At 42.6% G+C, this 25852-nt stretch overlaps 2 protein-coding genes across 9 annotated transcripts in view; one reads left to right on the forward strand and one right to left on the reverse strand.

The window, feature by feature from the left end:
• The window catches only part of CC2D1B (coiled-coil and C2 domain containing 1B), a 33841-nt gene extending 23019 nt beyond the window's left edge, over window positions 1–10822 (forward strand). For 2 of the 3 annotated variants that reach the window (XM_071750141.1, XM_071750142.1), the window contains exons 20-25: window positions 323–381; window positions 1934–1985; window positions 3306–3405; window positions 6874–6964; window positions 7605–7735; window positions 8869–10058. In XM_071750141.1, coding sequence (XP_071606242.1) covers window positions 323–381; window positions 1934–1985; window positions 3306–3405; window positions 6874–6964; window positions 7605–7724 — 422 coding nt within the window. In that variant the 3' untranslated portion in view covers window positions 7725–7735; window positions 8869–10058. Of the gene's footprint in view, window positions 1–322; window positions 382–1933; window positions 1986–3305; window positions 3406–6873; window positions 6965–7604; window positions 7736–8868; window positions 10059–10306 lie in introns of those variants that run through there. The other variant, XR_011727040.1, reaches the window with a different exon arrangement.
• ZFYVE9 (zinc finger FYVE-type containing 9) overlaps window positions 10694–25852 on the reverse strand; it is a 59768-nt gene continuing 44609 nt past the window's right edge. For all 6 annotated transcript variants that reach the window (XM_071750135.1, XM_071750139.1, XM_071750140.1 and 3 more), the window contains 9 exons: window positions 24816–25040; window positions 22377–22459; window positions 21526–21630; window positions 18619–18769; window positions 17250–17330; window positions 15682–15844; window positions 14535–14640; window positions 13330–13506; window positions 10694–12528 (listed from right to left, as the gene is read on the reverse strand). In XM_071750135.1, the coding sequence (XP_071606236.1) occupies window positions 12367–12528; window positions 13330–13506; window positions 14535–14640; window positions 15682–15844; window positions 17250–17330; window positions 18619–18769; window positions 21526–21630; window positions 22377–22459; window positions 24816–25040 (1253 nt within the window). In that variant the 3' untranslated portion in view covers window positions 10694–12366. The remainder of the gene's footprint in view (window positions 12529–13329; window positions 13507–14534; window positions 14641–15681; window positions 15845–17249; window positions 17331–18618; window positions 18770–21525; window positions 21631–22376; window positions 22460–24815; window positions 25041–25852) is intronic.

A 25852-nucleotide genomic window follows, 5' to 3' on the forward strand; every position in this document is an offset into this window, starting at 1 on the left:
GCCTTAACCCTGCACCACCTTAATGTGTAGTGACCCCTTGGTAAACAGGAGTTGCTCCTCCAAACATTACTGCTTTTGGTCTTTTTTTCTGGAAGCTTGGAAGCCATCTGTGCTAGGCTGTCTCAAGACTGACAGAGGCATTAAGGAGATGTTTTCCTTTCCAGCTTTCTGTGGGTTTTGGTTTGATGGATGGGTTTTTAAGTTGTCAAAGAGACATGTGATGAGTCCCACTGAAACGAGCGGCTGGGTGCTCTTGAAAATCCTGCTCAACATTACAGATGGGGTGACAATATCTGTATTGGTTGGGTTTTGTCTCACTCAGGTGTTTCACCAAGAGATTTGGATCCATTTGTGAAGTTTGAATTTCACTACCCGAGTGCGGTGAGTGTGTGTCCGTGTGTCCTGGCTCTTCTGTCCCTCAGCCTGGGACCCTTGCCACTGTATTAGCTTGTGAGGGCTTGTGTAGGTTTTCCTTTAGAAAGGGAAAACACTTCTAGGACTACTGCCTTAATTGATGTGTTTAAGGGTTGCTTAGATGTGGTGTTGGGGGATATGGTGTAGGGGAGAACTTTGTAGAGTAGGGATGATGGTTGGGCTCGATGATCCAGTGATTTCCAACCTGAAAGATTCTGTGATTCTACTGTTGGACACCTCTTGTAGTTACAGAAATGGATTGAAGAGGTTAATCTTTGACCTCAAGTAAATGCACGTGACCCCTGGTGATTTAATTAGCAAATAGATACATGCATATCTGGAGAAAGCACTCAGACCATACAAGTTTCTTGACCTTACTAATTAATACATATATTTATGTGCTTTATATATATTTATATAATAGGTATACTTGTATATATTGCTCCTTTCCTTGACAGTCTTCAGTGTCAATCCTGTACCCCTCACCTTTAAAAGCAGTTTCTGGTCTGACAAACACTGAAACCATTGAGCTAGGAGGGCTGGGTAGTCTTCCTGTCAGTACAAGTGCTCCTGCTGCTTTCCCAGTAGGGCAAAAAAAAAAGTTTGCTCTTACAGGGCTAATACTTACTCCTGTGAGAGTGAAGAGTCTATATTTTTACCTCCTAATAAATCTTGCAGCAATTTCACTAAAATAAATTCAGTTATCCATGAAAAATTGGTGGTGGTCAGATCATGTTTGTGTTTAGGTCTGAGTTAAGTGGGGTCTTACAGGTGGAGTCCCCCCCACATTAGGGTGGCTGAAAACAGAATTGGTCTGAAAGAATAATTTTCTGGGGAATAAGTAAGAATCAACATAGTTGGGTTTAATCTATTTCTCTGTGGTTTAAAAAAAGCCAGATATCTACTGGCTTTTTTTTAGCCAGCAGTTAAATTCAACACCTTTCTCCTTCATAGCTGAAATCAGTTTTGTGCAGTAGCTGCAATAATTAGGCCACGTTGTCCTTGTTCTGTCCCCAGAGATTTAGTTTGTACTCTGCTTTAGGTTAAAAGTTAATTCATTTTGGTGGCAGATAGATTGTCAGGCAAAATAATAGTAGGGCAATTCCCTGAACAATTTGTGATGAATTCCTTTTGTAGCTTATTATTCCAACTAATGCAGAAGGAACAGAATTACTGTGTCATGGAATGTGCAGTTTATCTCAGGTAGTTTAACAGCCACAGTTGGTACCTTTGTTATGATTGGATTGGCTCAAGTGTGCCCAGGTAGCTTATCTGTGGCTCTTAATTTAATTTAATGTAATGTTTTGGCTTATTCTTTATCCAGTATTATACATGTGACCACAATGAAATATAAATATTTTAATTTTGAATGCACTATGACTTTTCTTATCACTCTGATAACCTGAATGTTGTGTTTCTTATGTAGGTATAAAAAAAGAGCTGGTAATAAAAATGATTACTACTATGTATTTTGAAACAGTGCCTGATGGTTTTATGTAATGTGTGTCTCTTTTAATAGGAGCAACCTCAAAAGAGTAAAACATCTGTAATTAACAATAACAATTCTCCAGGTTAGTACATTTTCTGGGACAGAGGGAAAAATGTTGCACCTTAGGAATTACTGGAGTGTACAAACTAGTCTCATACTGTGAATGAGGCTGGAGGGCCTCCCACCACCCTTTTTTTCTTCTTTCTTATGAAAGGGTTTGTTGGATGGTGAAGTCCCACTGTGCTGGCTCTTTTTTCACCTTCATCCCAATATTGGTGTTAGAGATTAGTGAAATCATCAGTCATGCTCCAGCTGTTGCTGTCAGCCCTGCTGTGAGATGGGCCAGATAAATAAATTTTCTTTATTAAATCAGTTAATTATTAATTTTAGTTTCTCCATAGATCATGTCTTTTTCAGTCAGATTTTGTCTCCTGGGAGATTGCCAGTTCTGTCCTGAGTTTTGCTAATCAGCATTTCTAAACCCAACAAAGTATCATTGCAGAAATTGATTTATTAAGACAATGTGTCTTGGAACCAACTAAAATAATTCCTTTGTTCCTTTTGAAAAGTACCCCTTTGTACTTAGCCATTAAATACTCATTAGGCTCATCATGCATTTTAGAAATAATCATCTCTTGAGTTCAGTTTATTGCTCTATTATTTTTTTTCAATTCTTGCAGTAAGCCACTTAGTATCAAAACAACTTTGAACTCAGCATCCAAATTACCAGGTGTGAGTTTATTTCAAAAGAGAGACTTCTGAGCTTATAGATTACAAGTCCTCAAACTCAGAGCTGTGTTTTCCCAGCTACTTGGTCTGCACTTGCTGAGTAGCCACTTGGCTGTAATGTTGGGTTCCCAGGCTGACCAGCAGAGAGGAGTGCTCCTGGGTAGCACTGCAGAGAAGTCTTTGAACATGAGCTGCACAATGTCATGAGACTTTCTGATAAAAAGGTCTCCTGTGGCATAATTCTTGTCATTCTCATCAATGAAACTGGTGTTAAATCAATATTACTTACATTATAAAAACACCCTTTTCCAGTCATTCCAGCCTTCCAATGCTTTTTCCTTATTATTTTGTACCTTTTTCTTAGCTATAGACCCTGTTTAATTGCTGGAAGGCATAAGTTTCCCCAGTTTTGGCTCTCCAAAACTTGCTGTCACCTTCTCAAGATGACTTTGCTCTCCTGCAGTTGGGTTTCTGTCCCTGTAAAGTGGGGATGAACTGCACGGGGGCAGCAATGCCTGAAATAACCTCCTGAGAAGGAGGACGTGAAGTATCTTTCACGAATTGGCCAAACCAAGAGAAACAGAGGTCTGAGTGTGTGTGTGTGTGTTGCAGAGCACTGTACTTGGTGTGACTTTTCACAGCTTTTTTCCATTTTTCTGTGCCCTGGCTGTAGAATATAACCAGTTGTTTAAGTTGAACATCAACCGGAATCACAGAGGTTTCCGACGAGCCATTCGGTCCAAAGGGATTAAATTTGAAGTGTATCACAAAGGGTAAGTCTGGAGTTGTCCCCCCTCATTGCTTCTCTGGTAGCACTGGAAAGCAGTGTTGTAGCTGAAATTGATGAAGGACAATCTTTAAGCTGGCAATAAGGAGTTGTCCCATGTCTGAGAACGTCCTTCAGAACACGTCTGAGCTCTGTATTTTACCCCTGGTGGGTATTTTTCACCCCTGATGGGGGTGAAAAGAAAGCAGAAATTCACAGAATGGCTCAGGTTGGGAGTTCAGGGAGGTTGGTTCGTAGCTGGCTGATGAGTTGAGGATGAGTCCATGAAGAGGAACTGATGAGACTGAGAAGGTAATGATTCAGCTTCAGATTGTTTTGATTCTTACCCAGTCTGGTGGTTTTAGTCATCAGGACTAAAAGATCTAAATGTTTTCTGGAATAACTGCAGAATAATGAAGTACAAGTGGCAGCAAAACATGAACAGCAGTGAAGCACATGGCAGATGATGGCAGAAGTAGTGCTGTGGTATTGTGCTTCATTCTGAAGAATGATAAAAATATTTAGTGAAATGCTAGCAAACTGTTTGACTTTCTTAAGAGAGACAGACTCCCCTCACCTCAGAGATCAAAGTGATGAGATGGATGTTAATAATGGGTAACATTCAGGGAAATCATTCTATGTCTATATTCATTACTGGTTTATTAAAAAATCAGAGTGGCCTTTATTCACTAGCCCCTTCTTGGTTGTGGTCCATGACTTGGATGAGATGTTAGATAACCTGGTTTTGCCTTGGTGGCTCTTTGTGCTGTTCTTTTTTCTCTTGCTGGGACCTGCAGAAATGATCCAGAGGTTCTTTGAGATGCAGGTTTTAATTTGCAAGCTAAATCCCTTTGGTTTTACTCCAGATATTCCACATGTATCTCCACTGAAGCAAAAGCAGATTGTCTTAACTTTCTCTGTCAGTCCTGCCTGCTCTGTTGTTCAAAATTTCAGCATTAGAGATCCTACCTCTTTGGCTTAGCACTCTTAGATGTTTACATTTCTTAAAACATTTTTCCTTATCTTTTGCATTCCACTGCTCATATGGGGAGTATCCTCTGTTCTTGCCAGCTAGAACTGTGCTTGTGTTTGAAGTCTGGGCTCAGGCTTAAGTTCCCTCATTGGAAACACCTTCCAGTGATTCATGAGCTGTATTTCAACTCCAGATTATCCTTTGACTGGGTTGTGTCTTTCCTGATGCTGAGATAATTTTTGTTTTCTTCCTAGAACAAGAATCTAACAAGTTCAATAGAAAGCTTGTTTCAGGGTTGGGGTGGAGAGGTGGCAGTTACTGTGGGCAAATAGCAAAAAGGAAGGAGAAAAGGAAAAAATGCCCATTGATCACCTCCCCCTGGCCATCTTCTCAGGAGAAAGGAGAGAATGAAATGATCCAGCCTACCTGCTCCCTGTCTTTCTTCAGGATGATAAATGAGTAACACTTTGGAAATGCTTGTAGATTATCAGTTTTGGGGTATTTGATAGCTCTTTCACCATATACCAAGAATTATTTTCTCAGTGAGCAAAGGAGACTTCTTTCAGGTCATGTATATATTAAATTTCAGTTCAAAAAACACTTTCAAGTAAAAACCCAGCAATGTATTTTTCCAAAGGAAAAGTCTCTTCTTCAACCTCTCTAAAAGCTTCTGAAGATAAAAGGAGATTTCCCCAGAGCTGTTTCTGCAGTCATGGCCTAGAGCAAGTTCATATTCTTCACTGAAACCCCTCTAAAACTGATCAGGGATGAACCAATCTTTGTTGTCGCTTGAAATATAAAATGGAGAAAAATGCTTTAAAAAAATACAGTTAGAAAAATTGCTGGTTCTCTTTTTAAGTTTATGAACAAAGTGTCCGACAAGCTGCAGTACAGTTATGTAATCCTTCATTTTAAGGTGCTTGTGAAGTAAAGGAGTTATTCTAGCATGTAAACTGATAAAGTCTGAACTTTTCTAAATGATTTTGTGAGCCTACAGTAGTCTCATAGATGGAGGCTGCAGTCTCATCTTTGGGAGGCTGACAACTAAATTCATAGCCATCGTGTCTGGAGGAAGCACTATCAGCCCTTCAGGTACTTGACATTTCCTTTGCTGCAGCAATTTAAACAAATAAAAAGCAATGTGAACAGTGGAGCTGGAGTCTTCATGTCCTTCAGCAACAGGTTTTTGGGAGAGATGTACTTCCAACAGTGACTTGCTTCACATTCCAGTGCACTCAGTGATCTTGCACATTCTCTGTCCCTTCTAGAAGTGTCCCAGTTCCCTGGTGTGAGCTCACTGGAGCTGGGGCTAAGGGTACCAGAGCATTGTCCTCCTGATCTATGGAGACTGGGGTGGTATATGAACCCCACAGCATTCCTGATGCTACTTCTGAACACATGAGCCAGAAAGTGAGGTTAAATTCTGGGTGACAGGTTCCTTATGCTGCAGCTGGTATGAGCTGTTTGTAGAATGGATGGATGAAGCAGTCACTGAGGCAGTGGATGTGGGGAAACAACTGTAATCCTATTCCAGTCACAGGTTTTAGACAACCATAGATACTCCCTGGGAAGGTGTAGGCAGTGATGGGGTCTGTGTGCTGGTTACTGTTGCCACAGAGGGTGTGATCATGAGGTTCCATGTAATAATCTGCAGAGTTCTCCTTGCATGTGTTGAGTCTTGCTTGATAATACCTTAATATCTCTTACTGATACCAGGAAGAAGGGTGGATGTTTTGGGGTTGATTTTTGTTTGTTGGTTTGCTTGATTGTTTTTTTCTAAATGTCATAAAAAAAGGTACTCTCTGAATTCTTGTCAGATTTCCTGTTTAAAACATGGCAGGCATGGCTGGTTGGAAAAGTTGTTGTTTTCCCTGCAGGACAGAAATGCACTACTTAATTTCAGCAGATTAGAAATTCTCAAATTACAGTTCTTGACCACTAAAACTACCAGTATGAAGGTGAATCAAAACAGTAGCCAAAATGAAATGTTCTCACTTGCTGAAGTTGAGTGCATTGATTTATCAAAATAAACCAGAATGATTCACATGGCTTTTTCCTAATACTTAGTTTGCCCAAAGCAGCATGAGCCTGTGAAATGTTTGTTTTTCTGAGGGATGCAACTTCCTTGGAAAGTTTTTTCAGCCTGTTCTGTTAAACACCCCACTGCAGAAGATCACTGCCAGGTTAGGCCATTCTCCTTGGTCACCCTGTGCAGGAATGACAGCTGCTGCCATTCCAAGTGTTAGTTGATTATTTTTCTTCTACTGTTGTCATCTTCAATTTGGTTGCAAGAGAATAATTAAAAAATTAGTGCTTCCATATCTTGTCCTTGTAGTCTGGTTTGCCAAGAGTTTGCCCCTTGCAGCCTGGTTGGTAGGATTCCAGGAGCAGGTCTTGACTGATCCTCTTGGGTGCAAACAGTGATGATCTCTTAGCTGGCTTTCTCTGTAATGTTCTGAAAACCTTATCCATTCAATTAAGGAAGATTTCTTTGAAACACAGGTCCTTTTTCAGAAGTGACAAGCATGTGGGGACAGCACATTTAAAACTGGACAAGCTGGAATCAGAGTGTGAAGTTAGAGAGATCATTGAGGTATGACAAAGGGGAAATGAATATTTGTACTGTATAAATGTATCTGTGTACAAGTGACAAGTTTGTAGTGGATGAGTTTGATAAACCATGGGCTGTTCTTTCTCATCTCTTGAAAGTTGTTTTAGCTGTGATCATTCTGGTGCTGGGAAGTTCCTGGGAGCTCTTTTCTGCAAATTTTCTGTAGCAAGACAGTTTTCTTTGTCAGAAATTCACGTGATTGCCAAAAATATTTGTGTCAGTAGCTAACAGATCCAAAGGGTTAAATGAAGACTGCCAGAGTGGCTGGAGAGCTGCTGTGAGATCCAGTAGGAGATCACCAAGTGGAACCTTAAAAAAAAATAAAAAAATACTCCCTTGGGCTGCATCACAGACCTGCCCAGAGCTCCACTGCCCTTGGCATCCTCTGGGCTGCCCCCTGAGTCCATTTATCTGCCAGCAGAGGTGGCACAGCCTCTGGTGCTGCTGCCTTGCACAGGCTGTGTGGGGCACCTGCTCTGCTGAATTATGAATCACAGAATCCAGGGCTCCTCCCAGCACTGCAGTCACCTGCAGGTGATCTCTGTAATCTTTTAGTTTGACTGTAGATTGACATTTTCATTTGTATGTGCCCTAACTGCTCTTCTTTTCATGGTTCTTTCAGATTTTTGATGGCAGAAAGCCCACTGGAGGAAAACTGGAGGTAAAAGTGAGACTCAGGGAGCCCCTCAGTGGTCAAGATCTTCAAACAGTAACAGAAAACTGGCTGGTCCTTGAGCATTAGCTCTGTCTGAGGTATGAACACTGCACCTAAAGATGGTCTGCCCAGAACTTGACAAGGCTGCAGATAAACTCTGCTTGAATAATGTCTTTGGCTGACATTGACCTAATTACATAGCTCTGGCTTTGATACCATTCATCTTCATATTTGTAGTGGTGAGTTGACATGATTTCAGAAATGAGGTTACAGAATCTCTGTTTAGCTTGTGTTTCAAAGATGCTGTTTCACAATCACTTGAAATACAGAGAGAACTTCTAGCATCACCCTTACTAAGAATAATAATTAGGAAAGACTGACAGGTATTTCCTAGGAGGGAGGGTGTTTTCTGTCTATCCTCCTTGTAAGCAAAAGAAGTTTTCAGTTAGCAAGGACCCTTCCTCCCCTGGCAGAAGCTAGAGAAGGGCATTTTTTTGTCCTGTGGAAGTCTGCTTGGCTTGATCTGAAATGGAGGCTGGTGGAGACAGCTGCTGCTTCTTGATACTTGAGACTTCTACAGGAGGAAACTGCACAGTTTTATACAGGCAGCCTGAAGAGCTGTGCCTGGTGCCCACTGTGCTCACACCAAGTACAGAGGAGGAGCTGTGTGCTGTGTTTTAGAAGGATACAAGCAGCAGGCTTCTTCGTCTTCTTGCCAGGCTCTGCAGAAAAAGCTTGGGTTTGGAGCTTGTCCTTTTCTCATGCTCTGCTTTGTAGGTATCACAAATAAATACCAAATGTTCTGGTGTCTTTTTTAAAAATAATTTTCTACATAAAATTCTGATGAGTTGGACACAATCACTGGTATCTTGAGATGTAGGTTCTCACTTGGGGAGTTGTTGGCAGGGGCCTGGCCATGTGAATCCTCCTCAGCAGGTATCAGTTGTGCTGTGGTGGCCTTGCTGCAGAAGCATGGAACAGACCTGCTTCATAACCTCAGAGTCAGGCTGTGAGGGCCATATCTGAAGTAGCAACTTGTGGTTGTGCCATGACACCAAACATTTTCTTATTGCTGGAGCTTAATGATTTTGCTCCATTGATTTTTTAATTTTGTTTTTTCTTAGTTGACCATCCACATCAACATTTTACAGGTAACATGACCTTGAATTGTGAACCTGTTAAGTACTGCATCAAGTAATTTGGTTATTCTTTTGTTTGTTTGTTTCCCCAGATCCATGGGAATGCTAAAAAGATGTGGGATGAACATATGTAGAAAGATGCTGCTAGCTGCAAGCACCAAAGACGTTAAAGAATGCACTACTGACCCTAATGTCTATTTTGATAGCAGCCATAGTGCTTATTAATAATTTTAAGGCAAACATAAGGCTCTGGAAATTTGCTGCTGCAGGGGACTGTGAGTTGTCTACACAAAATAGACAGAATTGCCTTAACGTGGGACTACTAAGGTAGCACCAGGAGGAATGTTGGGATAACTATGCAGAGTGGTGTGTGAAAAGTTCAGCCCCTTAACAATGTCCTGAGGCAGTGCAAAAACTTTTCAGTCAAGTCACAGGTAAGACCTTTACCTGAATTCACCCTCCAGTGTACAAGCAGCCAACGTGGTTCAGTGAGCAGCCTGCTATTGCTTTTTCTGATCTCTCATCAAGGCCTGTTTGGGGTTGGTTGGTTTTTTTTTTTCTTTCCTAAATTAGAGGAGAGAGAACTCTGGCAGCAATCTAGCAGCAGCCTGTCCCTCCTCTGGGTGTTCAATGGGATGTTGCCTTTCAGAGGAAGGGATTCAGAAGCAAGAGACTTCTTAGCATCAGGTGTTTACAGATCTTTATTTTTGTGCTGGCTACCAGTTGTCTGCCATGCTTGCTGCACGGCTTGTTCAGTGCAGCCTGGTACTGTGCCTTCATCCTTTTTTCTTTTTTTTTTTTCTTTTCTTTTTCTTTTTTAATTCAAAAAAGGAGGAAAAAAAAGTATGCTAAGCTCTGCTGCTTTCCCAAATGTTCCTTGTATTTTTACAGAAATAGGCTTTTACAGTTCTTCCAGGTGACAGGGAAAAATAGCCACTCTTTTGTCATGTAGAAAACCAGATTATGACTATTTTTGGGAATGCTTTTGATCGGCAGCATACAGAAAAATGGTACCAAATATGTTGTGTTTTTAAATCTCTGTCAGCTAAGAGGAATGAGTGATCTCCAGGGAGAGGAGGTGCCTGTGCTGGGGAGTCAGAGCACTCCTGCACCAGCTGTTCTTAGGGAGGGCAAGTTTGTAGACAGAAAAGAGTCCAGACAAGTAAGGCAGCACTGCCTCTGTCTTCCTGAGCACACGAAGACAATACAGTGTTTAGTTTTTAATTTCAATAAATTTAATATACAAAACTACATGTTGAAAATAAAAATATAATATGCCGTTTTTTTGCAGTGTTAACTAACTGAATTTTAAAAGTACAATTTTTTTTTTTTCTAAAACAAGTACTCATTTCTTAACAACATGGTAATTAAGGTCATTTAAAAGGCTATGGTTGAAGCAAACATGTCAGTCACCAGTTGATAGTGTTTTGCACAAACAGAATCCAAACCTAAAAGACTTTTTTGGGGCAAAAGAAGATAAAAGATTTTTCACCTTTCCCTGCTTTATTAAGCATAACAATGCAACTTCAGGTAACTGGAAAACCACTGCTGTGGCCAAGCTGGGAGTGCAGGCTCCAGAGGGGAGGAGATTTTGACTCAGTTTCTGGAACACTCTCCAGACTCTGCCTCCTGCTTGCAGCAGGGGTGTCCCAGCACACGGAGCCTGCAGGGGGAGTCAGAAGGTAGGAACGGGGCTGGGAAGAAGGGGAGGTGGCACAGCTTGGGGGTTCTCCAATCCTCAAACACAACGTGAGCTGCATTAAGCCAGCCCCCTCGTCCCCAGGGCCTGAGGTAAAGTGTCAAACACTTTGGTGTTACCTCTTGCTGGCCAGCTTTTATTTCTGGAGTTGGACCCCTGTTCTCTGGCTTACCTTCCCCAAGTGCTGGGTGGGGGCAGCTGTTGTTTGCAATATTGGATTTATTAGATTTGCTTTTTTTTTTTTTTTTTTTTAAAAAAAAGCGTTAGCCATTTATTCACAAATGCACTCTGTACATATACTGTGCTGTCATTACATAAAATACATTGCTATGTGTACAGTTACCTTTTTCCTTTGCCCAGCTAACCCTGTGTATCTGTTTAAAAAATATAGCATCAGTCTCACAACAGCCTTGCACTTCCCTTTGTGTTTGGAAGGACGCCTGTGTCACATACAGTAAAACCAAAATCCCTGCTGCACCCACAGAACTGACTGGGAGCAGGGACAGTCTGAGGTCTGAGATTCTGCCTTCTCCCTAAGGTAGCCCCTCTCTTCCCCAATCAATTTTCTGTAAGGACAGGAGGGGGGGGAAACCTTCACACCCACCCCCTCATCCTGGGAGGGACTCAAACAGCTGCTTTGCATGGCTATGGCTCAACAAACCAAACCCCTTCTCCTGCTTGCAGCTCTTTCCACTGGTTAGCAGCTTTCCATGGAGACAGTAAGAATATGGAACCAGAATTCCCTCTGGCTGATTCTCAGTTCCAGCTTCACAACCTCATGGCAGATGTGAGCAGCTGCTTTCCTTACTAAAGCCCTCTCAGGTGAGACCAAGAGCACTGGGCCAAGTGCAAGTGTTCAGAGCTGACCAGAAAGCCTTTTTTTTTTCAGCAGAACATGCAAAAACAGCCACTCTACACTTTTTGTCACAGGTAAGCTTTTACATGGTGCTGCTACTATGGAGTGCAAGCTGTCTTGGATTACATGACACTAGCATTACACTACAGCATACAGCAAGGAGGAGACTTAAAAGCTGCCCTGGGTGTTACTTGTCTTTTAAAAAGCAGGACCTACTGGGAAAGAGGAATGAGAGATAACTGCACTTTAGGGCTAGGATTTCCTCTGCTTCATACCAGTCTGTAAACAAAAGGACAGAATAGCAGAGTTACTCTAGGAGATTACAGAAATCTGCCAAGGTGATGGGGTTTTATAGTAAATAGAGGGGGGGAAAAAAAGAAAAAAAGTAAACTAGCCTATTACACAGAGAGAACTGCAGTTTACATAATTCTGCTTTCAGAGAGATGCCAGCCCTTCTGCTGGGCTCAACACAGACACAGATGTAGTTATGGCTACGTCACCTTCCCGTGCCTCTCCAGGGCTACTCCAGATGCATTTCAACCAAAAAAATCTGGTCAAAAATATAATGTAAACGTTACTTTTTAATGTCTACAGAATAACCACAAACGGCATTAAGATGAGGTCAGAATGGAGGTTCTTGCTTGTTGTTGCTTACATGTCCATCTACAAACAGTACAAGGTTGGAGTTTCCACTTTTTATTTACGCCCCAGTGATCTCCGCACCCGTTTGAGCATTTGGAGTACATGACTGTAAGTCTTTAAACATGAGCATTTTTCTAAACAGTAACAGAAGTGTATTAGCTGCAAGGATAGCATAGCCATGTTGTAGTATAGAAGCTGCCCTGATCCTCTCTTTGTTGACAATGCATAGAAGATTTAGAATTATGGAACAACTGTCCCTCCCTCCTCCCCCCCACCCCCCCCTCACACCTTCCCCAATAGTGTTAACAAAAGCTTAATTTTCCAGTTTTAAAGTGCAAATGATTCAGATACAACTGCTGCTGGAACAGGTCTGAACAGAAAATGAAGTCCTCTTTATGAGATGTTTTCCAGAATATAAAAGATGAGCTCCATTATGACTGGCCCCTCACTCAGCTGACATGCCCCTCCATGAATCACTGGAACTAAGGCACTGTCCAGGTCATTCATGTATTGAGAGGGCAGTGGCTGTCCATTACTCCCAGCTTGATAACCAACCTAAAAAATACAAAGAGTGGGGTTTACAAATAATAGAACAAGAGGCTGTGTTTCAGGGGGGCAGTCAGGCAGGAGGACAAAGCTGTGTGGGGTGCTGTGGCTGCTGCCCAGGAAAGTCAGCACCTGACAAGGCTGTAGCAGGCAATAAAGCAGCTTTTCCACTCATTTTTGTCCTTCTGTATGTTTGCAGTGGCTGCCTAGACAAAAGTAGCCTTTTTTTTTTTTTTTTTCAATGGCTTTGTCAAAGCAGATCATTCAGTTCATCAGGAACTGCAACCTGCTTACCAGATTAAGTCACAGAGTACTTAAAAGCTGGTTGATCCTGAGAACACATCCAGACCCTTGTCTCTGCTTTTGCTGCAGAGCACTCTCAAGGGGACCTTCCATCTGTTTCTCTGCCTCACGTGCAGGGTGATCTTTTAAGACCCTCCATGCTAGGGAACAGTGTGGTGTGCTCACCCCAGAATGTGTTTAATTCACTCCTGTTTTTAACTTCTGCTAAAAAGGCCAATTCAGAGTCTCCTCTGAGCCCGTGAGGCTGCTCACAGGACTCTGACTACAGAGCAGGTGCTGTTAGTGGCAGATGGGGGTCAAGCCTGGTGTTAATTCAGGCTGGGCACTGCCTCTAATTTTAACAGATGGCTCAAAACACCCAGCAACAGCCACTGCCTCCAGCTTAGCATCTGGTGTTGGTATTTCTTTAGCCAAGAGAAGGGTTGAAGTGTGAGGTTTCCTTTTAGGAGAAAGAACAATAGAACCAACACCCCCTCCCCAGTTAAACCAAAGCTATTCAAGACTTACTTGATCTGAGTCAAGTGTAACACGCAGCCCAAGCTTTGTCATTCCATCTTCTTTCAGCAGTTTGAGATGAGGACGGAGAGCTAAACAGAAAGCCTTGGCCATGTTTTCAGTCAACCTGCTGTGATCTGCTGGGTCACTCAGGCCATTATGTTGCTCATCATTTTCCAGGAAAAACACCTGAAGGGAAGTTAACGTCAGACACAACACTTGGCTTGTGCAGAAAATAAAGTTACTGAGATGCCATTTAAACTTTTAACAAATGGAGATTAAAGCAGGGCTGCTCCAGGAACACCAGCAAAAGACCCTGAGGACAAGCCAGCTTAGGGGGCATTAAAAAAAAAAAACCAAACCCAAGCAACAAACAAGCATCAAAAGAAAGATTTAAATAGTCATGTTCTCAAAAAACCTCTCAGTTCTGGTCAGAAGTTTCACTGGGGTAATTCACTATGTATTGCACATATTTTTAAATTAAGAAAATGCTTATAAATAGATGTTAATTCTAGAAGATTCACATTTTTTAGTACAAGCCATCCCAGCCTACATATTTGTATTGTTTTTGTCACTGAACTTGTCCCTGTTGAGCCCAGCTGACCTGGGAAAAAAGGATGTAAAAAAGGTGTAAGCTGTGGAGTAATTAAAATGGTTCCTCCTGGGCAGGTTATGTGAAACCATTCAAGAAATCTTTCAGCATTAGCATTTGTGTGCTGGCAGAGTCACAGCCAACATCAGCCATGCCAGCAGTTTCTTAATGGAGCAGATGCTGCAAGTGATTTATGCTACAGCAACTTCATTTTTAGCTTGCAGCATTTTTAAAAAGGTGGCTCAAAATAACTTGAAAAAAAAAAAAGAAAAAAACCCAAAAAACTTAAGATATTTCTCCATTAAAAATCTTGGTTTTAACACAAATGCAGATTAAACCAACTGTTACCTTGGGTAACACAGTGAGCAAAGATTTTTCCTGCTCCCCATGGGTTACACAACCCTATGCAAGGAGAGGTGGCCAAGGCAGAGAGGGCTGCATCACATCAGTGATGTGATACTCTATTCTGCGTGGTGCTGTGCTGACTCTTTCCTTGCAGGCAGGAAAGGTAATACAGGCTTGTTCTGAAGAATTGGCTGCCTTAATTCTGGTGAGTAGGAAGGGCAGATCTTCTTTAGAAAATGAGGCAGAATCCCAAAACCCCAAGGTGGTTTCCATGCCTTACCTCTGTCCACCGAATGACCTTCCCGTTTGCCTTGTACTCTGAGCCATGAAATATCTTCACACTTGTTATAGACTCCATGGATTTGCCATCAATAGGGCTCACCACCCTGTGAAAGGCAGGGAATAGGATCAGCTCTGGCTCAGCTGAAGTCAGGAGCTGAACAGAGACCACTGCAAAAACAGAACTACATGAGGAGCAAAGGGCAGCTCCTCTGCTACACCTGCACCCTCCAGCTGCCTCACTGCAGGATTTTTTATAACTGGGTGTTGTGGATTTAAACAGCAATGTACTCAGCAGCTGAATGGGGCACAGACCACAGCCTCAAAAGAGAACCCAAAGGCTTCTCAGTGATGTGAAACACAAAATGGTGAGGATGGTTCTGGGTGTAGCTCCCTGGAATGGGGTCCCACAGGCTGAGTAGGAGGGAACACTCCCTGCTGACCCCTCCAGCTCAACCCCTGACACCCCCCTGCTCAGCAGGCACAAACCAGCTGCAGGAGGGACCTTCCTGAAGGTTTTCAAGAGAGCTTTGCACCTGAGCACCTGTGCTAGCACAGCAGTGAGGTGTTTCATACATTTTTATTCATCTGTAACCTTCAGTGCAGGCCAGACACACCTGAGACACTGCTCACACAGCCTGCAGAGCCTGAAACTAAGGAAATATCCTGCTTTCTAGATGGTGATTCCTTATTCATTGTATCCAGCAGCACAGCACTGTACTGCCATAAATATTTAAGCTGCCACATGCACCTTTCTTCTGGCTTAACCATCCAGAGCCCAAATCCACTGTTGATGTTCAGCAACTTTATTTCCAGCACTACTTAATGCAAACTAAGCACCAAGAGAGCAAAGTGACCACAAGCTGCTGGGTTCAGCAGTGAGTGTTGGAGGCAGATTAGTGGTTTCCAGTAACTGGATATTAGCAATAGCAAAAAATCCATAGCATTGACAGCTTTCTAAATTGATGCCCCAGAGCTCTGATATCTCAATTCCATTACATTTAATTGCATCTTATCACTCCAAATAGAGGCACAGACTTGTAATTCTTATTGATTTGAAAATTCATGCACCTCAGAGGTTCAATTAAAATTAAGAAATACAGTCAAGCAGTCACTGTTCAGTGTCAAGCAATTGCTCCTCTACTTACCCCTTACTGAAGTTTTTATCATCTTCCACCCACTGAATGTGAACGTGTTCCTGAGGCTCTTCAGCATCTACTTTGCCACATGTGATGGTGAAGTCTTTCATCTCTCTCAAGGCCTGTCTCAAGGAGTCCATGTTCTCAGCAGTTATCTGGACCATTACTCCATCTAGGGAACCAAGAAATCCTCGTTAGCCCAGATAAGCCACACTGAACAGAGCCTATATTAAAAAAAAAAAAAAAGGCAAACATCCTTCCTCTTTTTGCAACAGAAAGGTTAAGCAGCCACTTAAAGAGCCACTGGCAGCAGCACAACGTAAGACCATTTCTGACCTCAGATTCCTAAAACACAGCACTGATAAATGCTGAGTACAAAAAAAAAAAAAAAAACCAACAGCCTGGAGGAGGCTCTGAGGTGACCTTATTGTGGCTTCCAATATCTGAAGAGGGCTCACAACAAAGCCAGGGTGGGGCTTTTTGCACAGGGGTGTAGCAGAAGGACAAGGGGCAATGGTTTAATACTGGGAAGAGGGGAGATGTAGATGAGATATTAGGAGGAGATTCTTTACTATGAGGGTGGTGAGACCCTAGAACAGGCTGCCCAGGGAAGCTGTGGCTGCCCCATCCCTGGAAGTGTCACAGGCCAGGTTGGATGGGGCTTGGAGCAGTCTGGGCTGGTGGGAGGTGTCCCTGCCCATGGCAGAGGGGTTGGAATTGGATCATCTTTAAGGTCCCTTCCAACTCAAACAATTCTGTGATTCTAAAACACAAGGATGACATGAGCTCCATGTACAGTAAAGTCGGCCTGAGACCTGCTCTGGACACCCCTCAGAAACCCCCTGTAATGCCCCCAGCCTCTCAGCTGTCACCTCTGCTGGCCCTGGAGGCAGCACTCCAGTGGTGACACTTCTCATGACACTGGCAAAAGACACAGAATTTGGACTGGGTCAGTGTAAACGTGCAGTCTCCTTGCCTGAATCCACCTGCACCTCTGTCTGGCACTAAACTAAAAATTCAGGCACAGCAGATGGTGTGAGAGGGTTTGACTGCAAAGCTCTGTAGCTCAGCTAACAAGCAGTGGTGGCTTTCAACCCAGTGTACACAGCTGGCATTTATTGCTGTGATGTGACAGGTGGTAAAGGAAGAACACATCAGAGAGGTACCAGCTCAACAAACTGGATCTGTCATGTTCTCCTCTGCCCACGTGTAAGCATCTGAACAATGCACACTGATGATCCTGCACAGTCCAGAGCTGTCTGGGAACAGAGTAACTCTAGCAGGGCTTCCTCCCCTGGAAGAAATTCCAGATTTCTTAGGCTCACAATTATCCTAATTCAAGCCAAACCAGGAGATTGATCACAGGCTCACAAGCCAGGTATTTTGTATCTTACCCTCATTTTCTTGTGTCCCTGTTCTACAGCTTCTGGACAAATTCCTCATTAAAAGAAACAGGGTTATTTTGACTCAAAAGTAGGCTAAAGCTGAGGCAGCAGCATGATTCAAATGCCCCAGGCAGAACAGCAGAGCCCTGATAACCACAGCACTGAGCTGTGTGCTTTGAGTTCAGCTCTTACCTTCTACTATACTGGATTTGGCAAGGAAGCCTGAAGAGGCTTTTAAAGCTCCACTGAACACGAAGAAGCTGGCACCAGTCACTGCAACAACAACAACAACAACAACAGGAGGAGTGATTTAGTGAGGCTTTTGTCAAAGCAGCACCTTACAGGAGTATCAGGTATCACAGCTCTATCATCCAGAGAGGTGATTAATCCAAATCAGGACAAATGCTGCTTAGAATTCTGTCGACTGCAACAAACATCCTGGGCTTGGATTTGGAAGAGCAAATCACCTGATTATTTTCTAAACTAGACAACAGCTTTGTCAGCTGTAATGAGAGCTCATATTTCATTCCCCATACACACCTTTAAGTATCAGGACTACTAATTTAGGGTAACCAGGTACCTAATTACCTCCTTAAAGATCCCACACAGCTGGCAAATATCGTGGGCGAGCTGTTTATGGGTCACACTGTAACATCAACCCACTGGCAAGGACACAGCTGAAAGCCACCTAACTTTTAAGCAAAATTCTTTTAAATGACCACTTAAGCATCATGGAATTCTTATGGAAATCCCTCTTCTTGTCCCACGTAAACTGCAAACTCACAAAACACCATCAGTCCTGAGTGACATCCCATACCAACGTGCTCACTGCTGTGACAGGGGATACTTACAAACTATAAAACTTGGCCTCTGCCTTGCTTGTTCTCATTTGGAGATTGTATGAATGTAATTGCCAGAAATTTTCCCCAAACCCACACTATGGAAATTCTCAGCACACTGCTGCTTTCAGCCTACTCTAGAAAAATAAAGCCTGGAAATGAGAATGTCTTAACAGAGGTGAACACAAGGAGTTTCTTGAAGAAGCCCAAATAAAGTGCTGCTGTTGCTGGTTATTCCTATTTACTTTTCCCTTGGACTAAACCTGATCTTCTTCCTTTCACACAGCAACCCCAGGCTCAGCTGCAGTCTCCATGCCCACCCCAGCTCTCATTGCTAACACAGAGGTGTTGCCTAAGCCAAGCTCTGGAGCTCCACAAGTCCTGAGCTGCATCGTGCAAGCAGTGATCTATGTCTGCTTCATCTGTGAAGTTGCCAGAAGACCTCTCAGACAAATTCAGAACAGCCCCATTGACCTAGGGCAGCGTGATGGGGACTGTGCACAGGATTCAAACCACAAGACCACGGGGAAGAAATCACCAAGAGGGCAAAGGGCAGACAGAGCAAGGTCTTCCTGCTGTTCCTCATCGTGCAAACCCAACACAGACTTGGTGAAATGCAGACAAACCCAGCTCTGCCTGGGATGGTAACACAAATGTTCAGGGAGTCACAAAGGGAACAGCCCCTGGTGAATAATTCCCCCCCCTTTCCCCTTCCTCCTCACCCTTCCTGGCCTGGTTATGGATGCTGATGGCCTGTGTCTGGTAATTCCCATCGTCGTTCTGCACACACACCAGATGTGAGTCTGCTTTCTCATTGAAGCAGGCTCCCCCTGCTAGCACATGCTCGTTGGATTTGTTCATGGCTTTCATCATCTGCAAAAAAAAAAAAAAAAAAAAAAGAAATAGAAAAATTACCCTCTCTGTCAAGCACTGGCATGAACAGGTGACTTCTGGAACAGTTTAATCAGAGAGGGATTCTCAAGGTGCTTGCTGTATTCTTACGCCAGAATTTTAGCATTCTGACCCAGAATCTGGTTTTGAAAAGAAGGTTCAGGTCTTCTGTCATCTCCATGCTATGAAGTGTCACCTTTTATCTAATTAGGATAAATGGTGTAAGGGGATATGCTGAGCTATGGGTTGAAAAAGCCACTATCTCTTAACTGTTTTAACAAAACCAAATACACAGGGGGTGAAAAAAAAACAAAAAACAAACCCAAAACCAACACATAAGAAAAACTCTGGGAGGAAATACCTGGCTTGTTTACACAATTGCAGTTGCTCTAAACCATAAATGCTGCCTCCACAGGTCAGCACCAGACTGGCACTCAGGGCATTTCATCCTGGTTCTGCCAGGACCAAACACCAAAGCTTTTGTGTCTCTGTGCTTGACCTCTGGGGAACTGGGATTCATGCTTCCATTTTGAAGACTTTTTTTATAAAGATTCTATTGAAGAAAAAAAAAATATTCTTTTAAAAAAAGATTGTAATTCTCTGTAAAGGAGGCCTCCAAAAAGCATCCAATAATTATTTGTGATGTATCTGCATTTCATTTTTGCTGACTAATTATTATTTAAAGTACACCTGGTTACATGCCTTGACAAAATATTTTTGTAAATTATACAGCTGCTTTCCTTTTCTCCTCTTATTCCTCTACATGGAAGCTCAGACTATGAGATTTTTTTTTTATCCAAAAAGAAAACAGGGAGTCTTCAATCACTGGAATTTGTTTCAAAACAAAAAATTATGTTTGCTTTAAAAAAAAACAAACAAAAAATGCACAAAAACCCCACAAACAAACAAAAACCCCCAAAACAAACAAACAAAGGACTAATTAAATGACAACCCCCCCCCCCTTCAATGAACACTTGGATGAGAAGGAAAAGGCTGAATTATTTGACATCCAGTAACAACATTCATAGTCCCATCCTCTGCCTCCTGCAGCTGATGAGCATGTGTGCCATACACAACACATTTGTCTCTCTCAGTCCAACACAAAACCTTAATTATAGTGCCAGGAACATGAGCTGATGCTCACTACTGGCAAATGTGCATAGGTGTAATGTTTGGGGAGGAAACTTAATTAAGATTTTGCTTCAGACAACAGTGGATTTCATTATCAAGTTTATCATGCCATGCTGCAGGAACAAGATTTTAGCTCAACAGCAACCATCTGTATGGAGCCCTGGAGCTGCTGTTCCTCTAAAAAGAAACAACTGGACATGGCAACCAATTAAAAAAATGTCAGTCACCTTTGCTGAGGGACTCAACAGGCAGCCAAGTGTCACTATAAGGTGTAGAAAATTTAAGGAATTACGAAGCTAAAATATGTATTTAATAATAAAATTATACATTAATACTTAATTTGTTAATTACCATCTGATTTCTCCACATTTAATCCATCCGTGAGATTTAAAGCAAGTTTTTCATTTTCTAGAGAGTTTGAGTGACACTCTTCTAATTAAATCCTGCTTTACATGAGAAAAAGAAGTAAAGGTCTTGTCGTTTAATTCATCTTAATTCAAACCATACTCAGATGAGAAATCTCTGGTAATTCAATCTTTCAACTGGATTGCAAGCAATAATGTTACATAAGTAACACTTTCTCCACTTAAAAAGCAGAATCCTTGCTTCACCCTGGGAAGAGAACCCCAGCAGGACGCAGAGATTTTGCTCAGCTGCACATCAGGGATGTCCTCACAGCCCAGCTGAGTGCAAAGTCCAGAACAGGACTGAAGCTCTTGCAAATGCCAGGCACAGATAACACTAAATTGCTTCTTGTATTTAATTCATGCAAACTTTACTGACCTTTCCCATTTTCTCACAACTGCACCAAGAATTAACACATCTTTTAACAGCTCCTTCTTTCTTCATCAGCTTCATCTTTTTTAAACTTCCCTTAAAAACACTTTTTTTCCCAATTACTTTCACTCTTATTTTACTCAAATGCTTCTTGCAGGGAAATTCTCTTTGAGATAAAACTTGTCTTCTGCTCTGATACTACAAGAACTTCTACAGATAAAATTTTGCCTACCAGCTTTGCTCTCCCCCAAAATGCAGAATGGCTTCAGAATGCCAGGCTACCCCCTTCTCTTCAGACAGACCACAAAATCAATCCCCTTCTCCACTGCTCTCTTTCCTTTTACTTCAAGTATTTTGTCACTCAGTTTTCTCTGCAAATCCTAAAGACTTTGATGGATTTTCTAACACCAGAAATCACCTGTGAGAGTCTAAGGTGTACTTTACATAAAAAAAAACAGCAACCCAAAAAATACTACTAAATGCTGCGTTCACAACATAGAGGAGAAAACCTAATACATTTTTTCCTCCTCATTTACCTCAAGTGTGAAGTTTGTCAACTTATTTGCTCAAACTGAAACAATATTTCCTCTTATTTGTAATTACAATTTATGTAAACTGAAAAAACAACAACAAACCAGTTTAAAAGTTTAATCAGTGCTGAACAGAATTTTTTCTATGCCCTCACCTGCTCTCAAAACATGTGTGCATTGTGCATTTATCACTTGCTTTTGAGGCAGTTTTCCCTAGTGGTAGTGAATAAAATTCCTTTAGATCCCAGGTCCTCCAGCCACAAAGCAACTGTGCACAAACATATTTGTCACAAGCATTACCTCATTGTATCTGTTGCTAGGGATTTTGATGCTGGTTTTTCTGACTTCCATATCAACCACTAGACCTTGGACCACTGGCAGCGTGTACTGGTAATTTCTGAAGTCCTGGTAATTAAAACAAGTTTTTAAAAGTTAGGTATCATCATCACTAAACACTGTAGGTTCCATAACCATCCTAGTGATTAGTAGTTAGCCCATTTTAACCAGTGACTGAAAGGCAGGGAGGGAGGCAGACATCACTGCCTGTAACCTCAAAGGACACAGATGAAAAAACATCATCATCATCATGACTGAGGCATTTCACTGATTTTCTTCAAAATTAATATTCCCCAGCTTTGAATGTCAGCACTGTACGTAAGAAAATTTGCTCTCTCTGTTCTATTACTGGAAAGAGTTATTACTTTTTCTATCAACGAAATTAAGTCATGCATCAAAGAGAATTTTCTACACTGAAAACATTAGCAAAGGAGGAAGAACTAATCACTTCAGCTGAAGCTCTGTGTAATCACAGAGCTGGGACTGCACCCTGTGATGACCCAGCACTTCTGAGGAAGGCATCTGAGCAACTCCTGCACCTGCTGCTGGATCCAGACATTCTCAGGCAGCCAGGGTTTGGCTGCTGATTTGGGTACCTTTTTAACAGTTTCACCATTTTGTTGGAAGCTCCAGTCCAGGTTCAGTCCAACACCCTTTACCAGGATCAGCAGGCACCATCACCCCAAGTGATTCCCCAGGGCATCTTCTAAGCATGCAGCTGCTCTCTGCAGCAGGGGTGCTCCCCACACACAGTTCTCCCCACACTGAGCCCTTCACCCAAATGGTTTGGGTGCAAACTCAGCCCCAGCACTTACTGCAAGGAGGTTCATGATCGTGTGTCCCGTCTCTCCAAACAGGGGCTTGCGAAACCTGACACTAAAAAGTGGGCATGGATAAACTAGGAGAAAAAAGAAAAGAAAAAAAACAAAACAAAACAGGAAAGATCAGATTCCAGTTTGCATATTGAGAGTCTACAAAATCAGGCTTACAGACAATCCCCTGGCAGAGGGTAAGCAGCAGCAAAATAAGAGATTGGAAAAGAGAGTGGAGTTTAAAAAGGAAGAGGGAAGAAGGGTTTCACCTTACAAGTGTGACACAGCTCCTTGCCCACCATGCCAGAAACAAGAGGAAGAACCTTGTTGAATGCTTACAAGTGCCACACTGCAAGAGTGAACCCTGGCTTTTTGGACACTGATTGCAAAGGTGACTTTTCTCAATGGTTTTCTCGGGCTGCTTCTTGGAAATGGCTTCTTTCTTTATGGCCATCCTGCTGCTCTCCACTGCAGCATCACAAGCCTTTAGCTCCAGTGGCTGACATGTGACATTCAAGCCATAATACTGAGAAAAACTCATTTTCTGTTTTCGTAATTTCCTAAGAACGTGGCCAGTTCTCTTGACAGGAACATGTCAAAAAGAATTTAAATTACATTTATGGTATGTCAGCCATTCCTTGGCTGGCTTAAGCATATTTGTAAAACATCTATGACACAAGTGCAGTGTGTGGCTCTGGCTGCATTACATTCTGTTGCAGCAGAAGCCATAAAAGTGCTTGAAACATGACTCATGCAGTGAGATGCAATGCCAGGGTTCTAAACACATGATCCAAGGAAGGTTCCCAAACTATCCTCAGGCAGACACTCAGCCTGACTTCCCAAAATGCTGCACAGCTTCACAGTTCCCAGTGCAGTCACTCAGTCAGAAGGGGCTGCAAATGCTCAGCAGGTTTGAAAAACATCACCAGGATTTCCTGAGAGAAATGAGCTCCAGCTTCTCCAACACTGATGACCTGGAAAGCATCACAGCTCCTACACACACACACACACACACACACACACACACACACACACACAGAGCTTCCAACCCATGCCCCGAGGCACCAAGGAATGCTGAGTTTCCAGAGTTTGCCACCCTGGCTGCATAGAGCAGCTCAACTGCATCCTGGATGCTCTGAATTCCCAGATCTTGAGCTGTAAAGTTGATCTGCAGATGGTCAGTAAATGTTTTCTAGAGATCAAGCAGCCCAGGGTGACTCCTGCAATCAGCAGCATTGAACAAATGGACAGAATCTGACCATTCCTGCAGAAAAGAGGGGGTATCCAAGGAAACCTGGGACAGAAATGCAGCCACAGCTGTCACAGCACAAGTGAATGTGCCCGAGTCCAAGCCACAGCTATGGGAGTGACTCAAACTGCAGCTTCCCAACACATTCAGAGCTGCTACTTCTGCATCTCAAAACATTTGTTTCTGTGCTCAAACCCTGATATCACACCCAAAACATGAGCATCTTGGTTTGTTTTCTGATGGGAATAAGCACACTACTTAAAAAGCCACCAAAAACTGCACACCTTTAACAGAAAATGTTCCTTCAGAGAAGTTTAACCTACAGTCCACAGAAAGCAACTTTTTTCCTCTCCACTAACATGTCTTCTATGAGAAATCCCCAATGTTCCCTAAACATCAAACATTAAGGCTACAAATACCCAAAAAGCATATTCTTCAACTTGTGTTGTTAAAAAAAATTTTTTTTTAAATTAACAGACTATTTTCATAGCAATTCAAATTTACAAAATGTGCCAATTAAAACAGCAGGTGAGCAAGGCAGCAGATTTTTGTCCCATGATTGGTGGAGAGACTTCCAATAATCCCTTTGCTCCAGTGATGGCAAATGTGTTTTGAGCAAGACTTTGCCCTAACTTCAGGCATTTCATGCTAACTGCTGTTTTTAACTAAAACACTCTCTCCTAATTGTTTGTTCCCAGCTGCAACTGAATTTTTGCAACAAACTGCCACATTAGTTGCCTCTGCACACGTATAGTTATTTTCTGCAAAATGAGCCTGGTTTTAAAAACCTAAAAGCAAATGCTCTTGCATTTCAGCAGAGAAAGAGCTTAATATCTCAAAGGCTCCCCTTTGTCCTAACCACATCAGCTGAATCAGATTTGTTCTGCACAGTAACTATTTCAGGTCACTAAGTGAAGTCCAAACAGCTGCTCAGAACCAGATTTATCTCCACAAAAAACCTCCCTGATCAACCAGCACAGCTGTAAAAAGGCTGAAGGTCACACCAGGGCCTCAGGACTCCTGTGCTCTTAATGGGATGCAAAGTGGGTACGAAATAACAATTTTTCCTTCCCTGCTTAGGCTTGTGTGGCTCTGACAGGTAACAATTTAGGGCTGGGAGTGTGTGTGTGTTCCAAACCAGAATATATTGTCCTGCAGGAATAATTGCAGCTAAAAGAATGAATGTTACTTACGTCTGTATTCAGCTCCAAGTCTCAGCATCAGCCGGATGGGGAATGCTTTGGCCCAGGGAGTCTCCCACTTCTGAATGAGGATTCCAAACAAGTAGGGGGGGGTTGGGAGCACCAGGTCTTGCAGGGACTGGTAGGTGGCTGAAACATACAAGAACCCTCCGTGCTCTTTGCTTCCAAGGAAGCTCTGGCTGAAAAAGGAGTGCCCCAGGTTGCTCACAACATTACCTGTGAACAAAAATGCTCATTATTTCACTGGATTGAGAGCTATATTAAGAATTTAAACAGTTTTTCAGAAGGGAAAAAAAAAAATCCATACCAAACTCGCTTTGGTTCCTGAAGCATTCATGGCTAACTAATCACACAGAAACCAAGACTTACTGCACACTGGGGCTCAGGTGACCTCATTTGCAGAAGTGCAAAAACCTGTTATGGAACAGCAGCTGCTGTAGCCTAGAGCCACCACAGCCAGGGTATCTCCAGCTGAATCCAACTCTGGAGATACTCAGTGACTACCACTGGTAGGAAGCCAGTTTTGTAGGAATGTGCACATGGACCTCTTGACTGACCGAGGCACAGCCACAAATATTCCTAAGACACAATCACAGAGCTTCCATCTCTCTCTCTGGGGGAGAAGGGAGGGCAACCACCTGAGATCTGCCCCAGAGGCAGTGTCACGGAGGGGATGATGCATCCCAGGGACAGCCAGGAGGAGCAAGGACAGCTCAGGTCCATATTTCTGCTGAGAGAGTGGTACCTGAAAACTCCCCCTAGCACTGCAAGAGCACCCAAACACATCCTGTTTTGGTTTGAATATCCTCCCAGATATTCAAGGGGTTTCTGCTGCAGAAGCTGCTGCTGACTGACCCAGCTGCAATTAAAGCAGAGCTGTGCACCCAGCCTGATGATGAACACCCACTGCTTGTCCTTTCCTTTAGGCAAAGCCCTGGGGTGCCAGCCCAGACACAGACTGAAGATCTGGGTCTTTTTAAGAACTGCACAAGAATGTTTATTTAATTAGTACACTTAGTGTAAAGCAG

The sequence above is a fragment of the Heliangelus exortis genome, chromosome 8 (genome assembly GCF_036169615.1).
Source record: "Heliangelus exortis chromosome 8, bHelExo1.hap1, whole genome shotgun sequence".
Classification (NCBI taxonomy): domain Eukaryota; kingdom Metazoa; phylum Chordata; class Aves; order Apodiformes; family Trochilidae; genus Heliangelus; species Heliangelus exortis.